Source organism: Hippopotamus amphibius, chromosome 8 (assembly GCF_030028045.1).
Source record: "Hippopotamus amphibius kiboko isolate mHipAmp2 chromosome 8, mHipAmp2.hap2, whole genome shotgun sequence".
Taxonomy (NCBI): Eukaryota; Metazoa; Chordata; class Mammalia; order Artiodactyla; family Hippopotamidae; genus Hippopotamus; species Hippopotamus amphibius.
The window spans coordinates 107926731-107940780 of record NC_080193.1 but is presented as its reverse complement, the minus strand read 5'-3'; the positions used below and the strand labels follow the sequence as shown (position 1 = coordinate 107940780).

The window sequence follows — 14050 nt, the reverse complement described above, 5'->3', positions numbered from 1 at the left end:
AACCCCACTCCTGCTGATTGCCTTTACCTCATAGAAGCCACGCACTAAGCTCTCTGTCTGCTGCACAACACCCCTCTCAATCCTCCATTTCACCATCCTCTCGATGTACTCCTTCTTGTTCTTCTCTGTGACTGGGATGTTGGCACCCCCTGGTTTTAATTCTCGTTCGGTAATCTGGGATTAAAAAACAAAAGGCCTGACCATAAGGCAATACTCTTGATGTTATAAGACCACTTGCTACCAGTGAGCTGGAATCAGCCAGCTACCAGTCCCTGCCCTGGCCTGGGTGCATCCCATGAAAAGAAGGTGCAGCACCAGCACAGAGCCCGGGCACACACCGATGTTCAGGGAAAACTAGGCAATGAGCTGATGTCGGAGAGTCTCAGCGGTTAAAAATACACGTGTTGCAAGTGCTGAAGGTTAAGTTTTAAATCCTGATTAAACAAATAAGTCTTTTAAATGGAAACAAATTGGTTCCAGATTCTGTCCCACTGCTATTTGAGTGTTTGACAAAGAGACATGTCACAAATGCCTTTAGGGTTCAGAAACAACTACATATAGAAAGCCAATATTTAAGTAAAGATTTAATTTAAGGAGGCAGAATTACATTAAGTGAATGTTACATTGAGAACTTCTTTTCCAAAATACAAAATTTAGGAGACCAGCCAAGTATTAATGTCTAACTAAGAATATTACTTATGAACTAGTATATAATTTCTGAAAGAAATCTTTTAATCAATGCTTCTACTAACTTTAAAAAAAAACGTTTTCAAACCTTCACAAAAATATTGTTTACTTTCCCTCAGCTTCAAAACAATCCATTTCAGTTCTTAAATATGAATGAGAGTTAAGTACAAGGGCCAATTAAATAATTTAACATTCAACTCTGGGGTAGCATGGATATTTAAAAACTGTATTTTATACAAGACATTCTAATATCTTAGGAGGATATTTTAGTTGGAAATAAAAAGATTGTTTACAACACACAAAAAGTTATCAAAATCTATAAATTAGAAAATCTTAATCTGAAGTTGGCATTAGAGTAAGCTTTGTAACCAAGATTATTGTAACTGTACATAAACCTGGGTTTAAACTACCTAACCAGCCACAAATAAATAAGCATCTGATCTTAGCCACTGAATTAATTCTTCACCAACCAACGGCCTTCAATCATCACACTTAGTCACCAGTTATTCACACACACATACCTGCCCAAAAACTTCTTCATTCACAGTGAAAGTGAGGTCCAGGATGTCGTGGATGTCATTGTCCTTCATCCACTGCAGGCTCTGGTGGAACTCTTCATCAAGGTATTCTAGATCACTCAGGTCACAGAGACTAAGATGACAAACAAATATGTAGGCATGGCTATTAGCAAAAACCCAGAGTCGTGAGGAAATAAACTAAGAATTAATGACAAGAACAAGATCAACTAAAATAGGCAGTGATTTCTGGAATGTTCTTCATCAAAGTCAGTAACCAAACCAGTGAAACAATTCAGAAATTTGATATAAAATTGAAAAATCCTGATACACAAAATGCCTCAGGAGTCAGTTTGTTTTGTGTTTTAAGACACAGAATTGGAGGTTCAAACAGTGGCTGCCATTTGCAGTCAGCCACGATTAATGCCAGCGCTGGAAACGGAACTCGGGTTGACAACTTGGGCTCAGTATTCTTTGGCTGTGTTCTACTATTTTAAATTATTCTCCTAATTAGACAGTCTTTGTATGTTTCTATAGTGTACATTAACTTAGTTTTTTTTTTCCCCCAGAGACTAGATTCTGTGATCCACATTCACATACATCCCTTTTTCTTCCTGGTTCTTACTCTTTCCATGATTCTGAAAGCTGAAAGCCACAGAATCGCTCTACAATTATACTGGTTTTCTATATTTCTCTCTTCCTTTTTCATTGCTGAGAGAAGATCTACATGAGGCAGAGTTACTATTATATCACCCTGTAGCAAGGTGGTAGCAATGGATTTGCTTTAGCTGTTTTGAAATTTCCTCCCATCAGTACAATTTCAAAGACCATTTTGTTTAGTTCAGTCTACAAATGTGTTAGGCACCAAGTATGTGCCAAACATCTAAAGAGCTACTTGATAAACAGTTACTGCCCTCAAGGAGCTAATGGTCTAGTTGGAGAGACAGGAACACAAATAGATAAGTTAATATAAGGTGATAAGTGACAGCCTAGGGTGGGTAACACATTATCTGTGCACTTTTTTAATATGCATGCTACACTTAAGTAAAAAAAAAACCAAAAACCAAAAACATAAGGTAGATATAGGGACCTCCGACAGCAAACATGCAGGACATTTACTTTGACTTCGAGATTTAGAAGAGGCTTTTTGGAGTAGATTATACCTATATTAAAGTTTGCAGGATGTTTCAAGCTAGAGAGGTAAAGGGGAATGGATGAAAATGAGAAGAGGGAAGAGAGAGACGGGAGAAGAAGACAACCTGAACAAAGCACAAAGGGGTGGAGCTTATAGATATTCCAAACAACTGGCAACACCAGAGTGTTAAGCACAAGACAGAATGTCCAGAGGATGAGGCTGGAAAGGCAGCTGGAAGCAGGTCTGAACGCTATTCTAAGGAGCTTGGTGATTCAGAACTACTGAAAGATTTTAAAACAGGGAATGACATGATCAGATGTAAGGTGTGACTTTAAGTTGTTTTTCTGCAAGTGGCAGTGTACAGGATTACTTAAAATGGGGGAAGGGTATCATTGGGTAGAAACCAATTAATAGATCACTACAGTAATCTGGCAAAAATAACAAAGGATTTTCATTAAGGCACAGCTATAGAGTAGAGAAGACTAATTTAAGAATTATTTAGGAGGTGAATGTAGAAATTAGTAAATGGTTTTATTGGGTGGTATAAAGAAGCGTATCTAAAATAGGGATGGCAAATGAACTCAAGTTACAAGACAACTCTGATTCATTGCCAGTCTTGAGGGCCGTAAGTTGAAAAAATTCCTGAGGCCGCAACGAGTTCAGCAGGAAAAAAGTACCTAAATGATTTGTGACGTGTACCATGGGAATGGGCTGGGAGGTGGGGAAGAGAAGAAACTGTGCTGTGGATTTATCATCCCTGTTTGAGGGTGACTCCCAATTTCTGACCAGAGTGACTTGAGAACGTTGGCCCTGTGAACTCTGGGCACATGCGAGAAGGTACATTTTTAGGTCATAAGATGAGTCTAGTTTTCAGCATGTTGATTCTGAGGTGCCTGTGACACATACAAGAGGAGATGTTCAGTGGAATATTGACCGCCCGAGCCTACGACTCCAGGGAGATCATGTCTGAGGGTGCGGATTGGAGAGTCAGTAGATGAGAAAGGTGACGAGATTTCCCACGAGAGCACGTGGAGAGAGGAAAGCAGTTCAGGAACAGTGAGGAAGCTTCAGGAACAGTGAGGTTTAAGGGCAAGTCAGGACACCCACAAAGGAGGCATAACAGTAAAAGGAGAAGCAGGAGAGCACGGTGTCACGTAGGCCAGTGAAGGAAGGACTCAAGAGAAATGAGTGGGGGTGGGGGGGTCAACAGCATCAAAAGCAGCAGAATGGTCTATGAAGATAAAGACTAAAAAAACATTCTTTAAAAGCTTCCATAGGTTATTGGTGGGAAAAAAGTCAGGCTAAAGTGTGTTGAGGGTGTGTCAACAGTTAGGATAGACTACTCCTTCAGGAAGCTTAAATGGGAAGATGAGAGAGAAGGCAATGAAATGGAAAGATGCAAATGGGCCAGGAGAACCAGAGAGGCAGAAGGCCAGTGCCCAGGTGCCCAAGGCTTCATGGGCCCCCATACCAGAAGCGAGGATGGCAAAAGTCTTCCTACTGATTCATGGGAAATACTTTGCTTTCAACTGAGGTCTAGGCTTCCATTTTTACACAAAGCAGATACCTGGCCTTGGTTAGGGAATGAGCTGGTCAGAACCATGCAATCATTCTGCACTTTCTCATTGCAAGTTTGAGCTACTACCCTTACAGACAGTTGCCTTCTCCCGTTCAGCCTTGTAAATGACTACTGATTACAGGACAGACGCTGTTTGCTCTACATTTTACAATCACTGCAATCTTTCATTGTGATAACGAGGAAAAAGTTCTGTGAATTCTAAATTTTCACCTGCCATCATGAATTACTGTCTTGCATATAGAGAGATCTCAAGAAAAATAAGGGACTTTAAAAATGTGGCCCACCTCAAACAAATTAAAAAAGAAAAGCAACAACAAAGAAGAATGAAAATCTGAACCAAGAACAAGCAGTTGAAAGTTTGCATAAAGCAAAATGTAAAATGCATCTTGTGAAAGAGGTGCGCTGTGAGTCACCAAGACTAAGCCAGAACTATTCTATTAATAATCGGCATTAATACCATAGGAATTCCAGTACTGTATTTGAAGTACAATTGTTTTGAAGAAACATGTGTAGCAACAAATGAGGATGAATTATTCAGAGCAGAGCAAAACTAAGCCTTTGGGAGCAAGACAGGAATAAAGGATCAGAAGCCGGAAAAATCCAGTAACCATATCTGAAATTACATTAGTTGATTAGTTTCAGAAATCTAAACCACTGTTAAGTAAATAATAATAGATCTGAGATAGTCAGCCGATAAATGACACTGACAAAAGACCCTTTTTGATAAAGGAAATGTTACATTCTTTACATGCTAATTACATGAGCAATAAAAACACTCTTACATTCTGAGAAGAGCCTTATAAAAGGGCCGTGTGAAGAAGGCATCCAACAAATACTGGTGAATTAGTGCAAGACCAAGGATCCTACCACTGAACCGGAACCTGTGAAGGAAAAGCAAGAGATGGTTTACACGTCATGGATCAGTTTCTAAACGGTTCTATTTGCTCCCAAGAATGTCTTTCAGTTCTAACTGTCTAAGTTTGTCCAAGATGAATTGCCTACGAGGTCCCTGAGAGTTTGTGTGCACGGTAGGCTGTCTTCATTAGGCTGATATTCACATCTATGTGTAGAAGAAATCTGTTTCGCTCTGATGTTCAGAGAGATACTGCTCCACTTTCACCCCATGTCAGTAACGTCCACCATGTAGCAGCCTACAGGGCCAACACGAACTTTCTGTTAGCATGGCAGTGAAATTTCCCTAAACCACTTCTAAGAAATGTTGACAGAATGAGACCAGTGGTGGTGGGGAAAATGCTGTCCCCTTGTAATTTGCTTGCAGGATTTCTCTAATGCAAACCTAGTAGCAATTCTCTTTTCAGGAAAAGCCCAATCTCAGAGTGGGCTTTTTCTGTTCTCTCTCAAACCACTTTCTTGATGATAACGGTCACCATCCAAGAATTATGCATGTGTACATTTGAGGGAGTTTCCTCATGGGACATTCTGTTCATTAAAATTTCAATGCTCAAGTCTATTCTGAATCACTTCGGAAAATTTATTAAATATATCTGCCATGACTGGATTTGCTGAGATGTACATGTATTTTCTTTTTCAGAACTGTTCAAGTTTCTAGCTCTTTGAAAGCCTGATGCCTTTCTGAAAGTGTAGATCCACACTGAGGTTCACACTGTCCATTTGTAATTTTAGTGCTGGGCAATCATTTTAAGATGAATGTCCTGCAGCTTTGTTTTTCTTTATTTCCACTTATGTTAGCACAATTGCAATAGCTACTCTTAGGAGGACTCCAAATTGTAGCTAAACGGAAGTTAATTTGAAAAGTCCTAAAACTTAATGCCCTCCACCCATCAATATTAACCTCATGACTCAAAGAAATGTTTTCCATGAGTCCTACTCACGTTCTTTTTTCTGTTACTATAGTGAAAATGAACAGGAACAAGCAAACAGGGGTTATAAAGATACTTCAAGTCTATAAATGCAGACGTTAAAAAAAAAGTCATGGCAAGAGTGCAATTTGAGATTTTCAGAATAAATAATTCCCAGATGGGAATCCTACACCAGTTTTCCTTGATTTTGTGTGAGAAATTAGGAAAGGGGCAATTTCTGGCTACAAACTTGAAACAGTAACTAGGGTAAGTGGCCACTGCTGTGACTCCACACTCCTGCCTGCCTGCCTGCCAGCCAGCGTTCTCTTCCACCATCAGTTCCTCCAGGTCATGCCATCCTCCTGCCCTCCCTGCCACTAGAACAGCAACACCAAGAGCCCAGCTGCTCTGCCCCGCCCCAGACTAGCCAATTCCCCAAGGGCTGCTCCAGAAGCTGCCTGACTTCTGGGTCAGGACCTTCCCCTACTCCCCCCCACTTGCCCCCTGTCAGAATTCAGAGCTGCCCAAAGCTGCAGAGAGGGATTTAGGGTCTTGCTGGGAACCTAACATATCTGCAACTTTCTTTCAATGGAAAAAACCATTTGAATTCTACCCAGCTCACTTAGAATTGGTCTTATGGGACATAAGCTATTCCTAGCTTGGAGACTGCCTGTATATTAAATTTGACAACACAAACAAGAGTCAAATGAGATATTTAACTGAAAATATGACTGCTCCAAGGAAAAAAAATGTTCTAAAAAAAAAAAAGCATGGGTTCATATAAAAACTAATATCACAGAAAATCAGCTGAAGAAAAGTGTTAGAGAAAAAAACACTTACCATTCATGGTGATTGTCTACAAAAGCAGACATGGGACTTATCTGTACTGTGTATGTGTCATTGGCTGAATATTCAAATAAGCCATAATATGGGTTAAAGAGTTCTCTGGATACCAGGAAGAAAAACTCTCTGGAAGGTCCACTGTAATCCAGCCTTTACAAAATTCACAAAAAGAACAACCAGTTATTATTTTTTCCTATTTATTAGGCACATTTTCTACAGCACTCAACTTTCTAAAGAACACGCATTACAAGTCTAATTATCCACATACCAGGATTGTCCAAAACATTGGACACCAAATGATCACGATTCCTCATCTCAAACATGTTTTGACCCAAGAGAGCGTAATGGACATTCATATGGAGCGCATCTAAAACTAAAGCTACACATCAGATAATGGATGAGACAGGCAATATGCTAATAATGTGTCTGTATAAATATGCATAAAAAGGTAAATAATTTAAATGCCCAGAGCCAGGTTACAGTGGGAGAGAGAGTACAGTGGGAATGCTTTATTTAAGCAGGTTAAACGCAAGCGCACCAGCTACATACATCCATGGGACATGACATCCTCGTGGTTTTCTGAAACACTTATAAATGGGGGAGGAAAGAGACTTTAGTGAATCGGTGAGAGGTATGACAGATACAAGGCCTCCTAGGGAGATCAGAGGCAGAAGATGGAATGATAGGGTTCAGGTGAAAACTTTAAATTATAAAACACCAAGGAAAATTATAGACAAGAGAAGTGAGGGTGGCTAAAGCTTCCTCAGGAAGATATTTGGAGAAGAGGCTGAAACTCTACTACCTGAACTACAGTGTAAATTCCATTTTACTTACAAAGGCAATAGGGTCAAAGTAAAGTCTGAGAAATGATTGTGTGAGGTTTGAGGAATGACAAGGGGCCAACAATGCTGAGAGCAAAAAACACAGCAAAGAGGAGTTTGCAATAAAGCAATTTGATATGCTCAATTTAAAATGAAAAATGTAAAGTACATCTACCCTATGATAAAAAGTTTACACAAGGGTTCAAAGACAGGAAGGAATTCTGAAGGGGGAATGAAAGTAACGGAAAAGTTGGGGTGGTGGGATTTTATAAGACTTCCTTTGTTCACTCCATTTTTTTTTTCCTCTTATGGAATTTCCTCCAGTGGGCATTATTGTATATTTTTTTTATGATAAAGAAATCACCCGAGTCTTGTGCAGTGATGGGACTGTATGAGAGAGAAAAGGATCCTATTATAGGTAGAAGAGGGACTTGGAATACTAGTAAGAAAAATGAAATGGCTTTTATATGTCTTAGTCAAGAGTTTAACAGAATTTACTTAGAACAGACCTCAGCTATCCACATACTATTTTCTCAATTTTTGCCATATCTAAATATATATGCACTGCCATTTACTTAATATTTCCAGCTTCATTTGCTTTTCCAATGTAGCCTTGTCTTATACAATATTGATGGAATTATAACATGCTAGGTTTATTCCTTTTTTAATACACATTAAAAAAACATATAAATATTAAAATAAAAAATGTCAGTTTATGTAATAGCTGCAGTCATCTCGCACATCACCAGTCCACACTGCACTCTGGGAGACAGGAGTGTAGACTGACAAGAAACCTAGGTGTACAGAAAAATGCAAACACAGCAGACGCTCAGGGCCAGAGAGGCCGTAAGGTGACACGACAGAACTGCCTTCTGTGGCGGCTGAATATAACGTGGCTACCAGGGGGCCACGAGGAACAGTGGGACTATGCTCAGATTACCCTGGGGACTCCCAAAGCAGCCTCCTGGCGCCGAGACCAAGGCAGCATCCAGTAGCTTCCTTCCACTGTCCTAGCTGTGCTCTCTGATGCCACCAAGAACAAGCAGAATACTTCTTCCACCTGCACGTTCTTCACATACCTGTAGGCTTTCTTTCAACAAATACTTGAGTGTCTATTATGTTTTGGGTATTAATCTAGATGCTAAAGATGTACCTTTTTTTTCCACGTCATTTTCTATAAGAATTCTAAGTTCAGCAGTTTTCATATCCCTGGTGCCTGTCCCCTCCTGTCCCTTCCTCACTCATGAACATGGACACTTTCTTTCAACCCCCTCTCAATGCAGGGTAGGGAATTCCCTCACCACACTGGTTCTCTGCTCTGGACACTCTCCAGGTGTCAAAGTCTGACCTAAGGGGTGGTGTCTATGCTGATTACAACATTCAAGGCGTGGTCTCATCAGCAAAAACTTAAAAAGGGCTCTTGACCTCTTTTCCTGGACACTTTTCTCCACTAATGCAGCTTACTGTCACCCTGCCTCGTGGGGCAGTCACTTTACTTTGTTGACTCATCGTGAGCTAGTCATCAGTTCAAACCTTTCACCTACGCTGCTTTAACCTAGGACTCTCCAATCCTGTCTGCACGTCACTGTACCTTTTTAAAACCTAAGTACTAGACATTATACTTTCCCTACTAAATTTTACTTTGTGAGACTGAGTCCATGATTCCAGTCTACCTGGATCCCTGTGGATGCTAAACATCTCTCTAAATTTCCTATCTATGGTGAATTTCAGACCCCTGTGTCTTTTCAGAAACAGAGGTCTCCAGTCAAAGGCATCTTAGCAGTCATTTTGTCCATCCCCTCACTTCATTGAGAGGACTGGGGCTGAAGGAAATCACTGACTTGTACTGAATGAAAGCTGCAGTGGAGGATCCAAGCCTTGACACTGGTTTCCTGATGCCAAGTGTAATGTTTATTACTCCTTGCAGCCCACCCTTCAACAAATTTTACACGTTCATCGGGACTAAAAACAACATTGCTTATAGAGCAGAGGTCGGCAAACTATGGCCTAGGGGCCAAATCTGGCCCACCCCCTGGCTTTGTAAATAAAGTTTTATTGGAACATAGCTATGCCCATTTGTTTGTGTGTCTGGGGCTGCTTTTCTATTATGAAGGCAAAGTTGAGTAGGTGCAACAGGGAATGTATGGCCTGTAAAGCCTAAAATACTTACTATCTGGCCCTTTACAGAAGTTTCCCCTGTTACAAAAGAAAGGAGGAGGAAAATGCTACTTTATTGAAAAACCTAACTTACTCTAAGCCCCCTTCTTCAGTGAGGATCACTTCAAGGAAAGGTAAGATTATGACGATATCCTAGGCCTGTATGCAACCTCCAGGACTGGTTGCAGCTACCAAGCATGAGACCGTGAGTGAGCCCTGGTCTGCAAGGTCCCTGCTCTGCAGAAGCCTTCAGACACAATCAAGGCACACGATGCTAAGGGTCACAGACAGCTGAAACACGAGCCAAACACTTCATGAGTCAGTTTTTTTTTTACAAAGAGACAACTGGTATAAGTAAAATGGGTTTTTAGCTGTTTAAAATTAAACAGTGGCATTCAGTTAGAAATAGGTTTCCATTGAGTTCAACTCTTAGTGTTCTAATAATACTGCACTTAGCAGAGTATCTCGTAACTGTCTGTCTATGTGTCTGCCTCTCCCCAGACACACATCTAAACTGTAACCCTACTGAGGGCAGGGACTATGTCTTTCTCACTTTTGGATCCCAAGTACTTAGTCTGATACATAGTTTATATTGTTGAATCACTGAGTGGAGCTGTCTGCTGCTCTCTAAAGGAACTCAATATAATTTACATTGTTATTTGACATCTAGCAGAGTGAACAGTTTTGTACAAGTCTGCTTTATATTCAGTGCATTAATAGGTAATGCCAGTCCTTAACAGAAAACTCAATTAGCAAACACTGTCAGAAATCGGTCAAGTGAATTATGCTTAGAAAGCCTGCTCCTTGCCTTTTCCAAGTCTAATATCTTCTAATATGGTAAAGTTTATTAAAACAACAAAGGTGGACCTACTGATTGGTTCCTTTTTCATGATAATAACTAAATCTGGGTAAAGATACAATGAATATTCCCTGAGGCATCAAGTTGAAAAGTAAAACTCCTTATTTCCCAAGAGAGAACAAAGCCAGCAGCTCCTCTAGGAGGAAAATGTATCTTCCTCAATCCCTCAGGCTTTTATCTGCTGTTTTTTAACTCCAGCAGCACTGATAGAGTCACTCTAAAGCCAAGACAGTTTTTAAAGTTTGATTTGATTATAATCTGAAATTTAGAATCACATATCTGAGAGCAGGTTGTTGATTACAAATTACATATGTCTACCTAATTCAATAAGACGTGTCCCAGCAGGATACCTTATGCATGCACTTCCTGTAATGTCTCAGCAACCTCTTTCATATAAATAGTTAATATGACTCATATCACAGGGATCATTTGTTACATTCCTGTTTTGCCAGTTAGGTTGGTTCCACAGCTAAAGACTTGGCACGGAAATACAGAAACTCCGGACAACGGGTGTGTAGCCACACAACAGCTGCATCTGTGGCCATTTCGGAACAAGCACAGATGTCTTTAGGGTGGCAATGTCGCTTTGAGCCCCCATGAAGTGCTGATAAGGCATTTTAAACACCATCACGTTGCCGGACTAACACCACCCGAGTTGTTAGTGGCGTCCAGTATTTGTTAAAATAAATAGTTTTATTCTCCTGTTCTTTATTTTCAACTAAAATTTACCAAAAACAAAGTATTCCAAAGGAAGTAGACTACAAAATGAAAGAGGATGGTGGCATTGGAAAGTCTCACTATCATATCCTACAAGTTTTCTGGAAGATAGAATGCTTTGCTTTCTTACAAGTTGGTTCAGGCACACGTGGCCTGCACACCTGATTCACCCTCAGATATTTATAGCAGCAAGGCATTCGTTCTTGAGCCACTTGAGAAAGCGGGATGGATGAGTAAGGAATTTTGTGAGCAATTACTATGACAAAGTTTTACCTGGTGATACCAAGCTGAAGTCTAGATACAGAAGCACCCTTCTTCAGCATGGTTTGGATCAGCTACGTTATCCTGCAAATGTCTTTTTTTTAGAAGAAAACAAGCAGCACCATAAAGTCTCACTTGAAGCTTTACAAATTTCTGAGGAATAAATAGTCAAGCACAGGACCCCAAACAACGTCTAGAGCAGTCAGATATAAGAGCTGCTGGTTATCTTATAAGCAGGGACCCAAGAAAACCTTTCGGATCTCATCCTCCCTAGTTGTTTCATTTGTCTAAGTAGAGATATCACAGGAAGAGCTCACCTGTTCTTAAATCCCCAAACTAAAACTGTTTGCACGCATCCCCTCCCTGGTCCAAGTGTGGCTTTGCAAGACAGATGGCTAATGTCATATAGATGGCACCTTACATATAATGAACTCATTCTTTCTTAAAGAAAGGTGACTTTTATAGAGTTGGCCATGGAGAAAAAAAGAGGTGAGGCAATCGCAGTGTAAACATCCTCTCTTTATCCAGGCCATCATTTCCTCACTTGTTTTGGGTACTAAGAAGTGAACGTACACCTGAAACTAACACAATACTGTAAGTCAACTATACTTCAATAAAAATAAATAAATAAAAAGAAGTGAATGGCCCAAAATGTCCTATCAGAACACGATAATCTACCTAGCTAACTTTTGACGCCACACGAGCTTTAGTTGCTAGGACTATTTTCAGAAGAAAATAGCACACTGGAGAACATGCAGTACTCTAATGGCTCCCTTCCTAAAGAAGCAGCTTCTAAGCAGAAAGAAGCACAGCAGAAAGAGGCAGCCAGTGCATGCAATCTCCCACCACATTCAGTCAAGATGACCCAGTTTCTAAGCCATTCCACCACTGCTGTCTTCTCCCCTTCGCCACTTTGCAAGAGCAGATAACCAAATTAAGCTGGGTGGAAATTTTCATGACTAGAACAAAACCTCCAGCTCTGACCAAATGCAATCACAGTGGTTTGCTTAGAAACGGTCTGCTTTTCATACAAAAGCCAAGTATAACATGAAGCATTTTTTTTTAAAGTCCATGAGTTTATTTAAAAACAAACAAACAAACAAAACCTTATTGGTCATCTTTTCCTTTAGTGATCTGCTAGGACACAAACTCTTTATTCTAAACCAGGGGTTGGCAATCTTCCTGTAAAAGACCACGTAATCAATGTTTTAGAATTTGGGGTCCACATCCAGTCTGTTTCTTCTCCCCTTCCTACTCCTTCTCCTCCTTCCCTTCCCTCTCCTTCTTTTTCAGTAAGTCTACATAATGTGTCTGTTGCATGTTCTTCTTTATTCTTATTAATGCCCAGTGAAAAATGTAAAAAACAAGTTTAGCTTATGGGCTGTACAAAAAGAGGCATGGGCCACATACAGTGCATAGGCTATAGTTAGCCAAAACCACTTCTAATATAAGTTAAGGTAAATACGACAAATTTAGTCAGGATTTCTTGCAGAAACTGTACTTTACAGTAACCAAATAGCTGATGAGGAAAATTTCTTTACAGAAGTCTAGCTAATAAGTGCAGAAATAATGACAGCATTTTAAAAAGCCATCATTTGTATACCATAATGAAATAATAGATCTAAGCAATGATCGGTATGTTAAATGGAATTAAATAAATAGATGGATTAGGTTATCATCATTTAATCAAGTGGTTCCCAAACTTTGTCACATATTAGCATCACTTGGGGAATTTTAAAAACTACTGAGGCCTTACTCTCAGCCCATTCAGATTTAATTGGTACGGCTTCCACCTGGGTCTCAGATAGTTTCACAACTCCTCTGATCAGTCTTAACATCATTAAAAGTGGAAAACCTGATATTATATGCTAACATGAAGCATTATTTTAGTGAGATATAATAATTAGCTGTCAACTAGTATACTTACGTTAATAGGCTCTAGAATTATTTTTGTAGTTTTAATTGAATACAGGCACCTCTAATATTCTGGGATAAATTCTACCTCACAGGGAATTTGCAGTCGTCCTGTAAACTTATGACTATAACAGTTCCCCTCATTTCTCTTGCCTCAGCTCTTCCATTTCAAGATCCACCTATATGTCACCTGTCAAGACGTATGCAAAAAAAAACATTTTAAAGCAGAGCTAACATCTCTGAGTGAATCTGCTAGTTCACAGCTTTTTGGAGAGCAGGCAGATAGATGCATTATTCTTAAAAATAAATCCCTTTCTCTTTATGCCCTCACTAATCTATTGTAAATAAAGACCCTGATTATGACAGGTACAAAATACAATCAGCGAGATGGTATCAATTAGAATTGCAAAGTACTATTCCCGCACAGATAACAAAGTTTACTTTAGCAACACAAAGCAATACTCTATACATACCAAAACCTCTACTAATTCCTTCCACAGAATTAACTGTATCTATATACTTATTACTTTCTTGACCTCAAGTGCAAAAGGAACTATACACATACCAAAAATTACCCTGGTGGCAATCGCTCACCAGACAACAAAGAAATAAGAAAAGCTGTTCAGGGAAACAACTTCTAAATCTCCCCAAATCCTGACTCTATGCTTTCTTTTAATAAATGTTCTATTTTAGAATAGTTTTTGATTTACAGAAAAGTTGCAAAGATAGTAGGAAGAATTCT

At 39.6% G+C, this 14050-nt stretch overlaps 1 protein-coding gene across 5 annotated transcripts in view; it reads right to left on the bottom strand.

The window, feature by feature from the left end:
• HECW2 (HECT, C2 and WW domain containing E3 ubiquitin protein ligase 2) overlaps positions 1-14050 on the bottom strand; it is a 387653-nt gene that overhangs the window by 28225 nt on the left and 345378 nt on the right. For all 5 annotated transcript variants that reach the window (XM_057746089.1, XM_057746091.1, XM_057746090.1 and 2 more), the window contains 4 exons: positions 6577-6729; positions 4699-4797; positions 1209-1338; positions 28-174 (listed from right to left, as the gene is read on the bottom strand). In XM_057746089.1, the coding sequence (XP_057602072.1) occupies positions 28-174; positions 1209-1338; positions 4699-4797; positions 6577-6729 (529 nt within the window). The remainder of the gene's footprint in view (positions 1-27; positions 175-1208; positions 1339-4698; positions 4798-6576; positions 6730-14050) is intronic.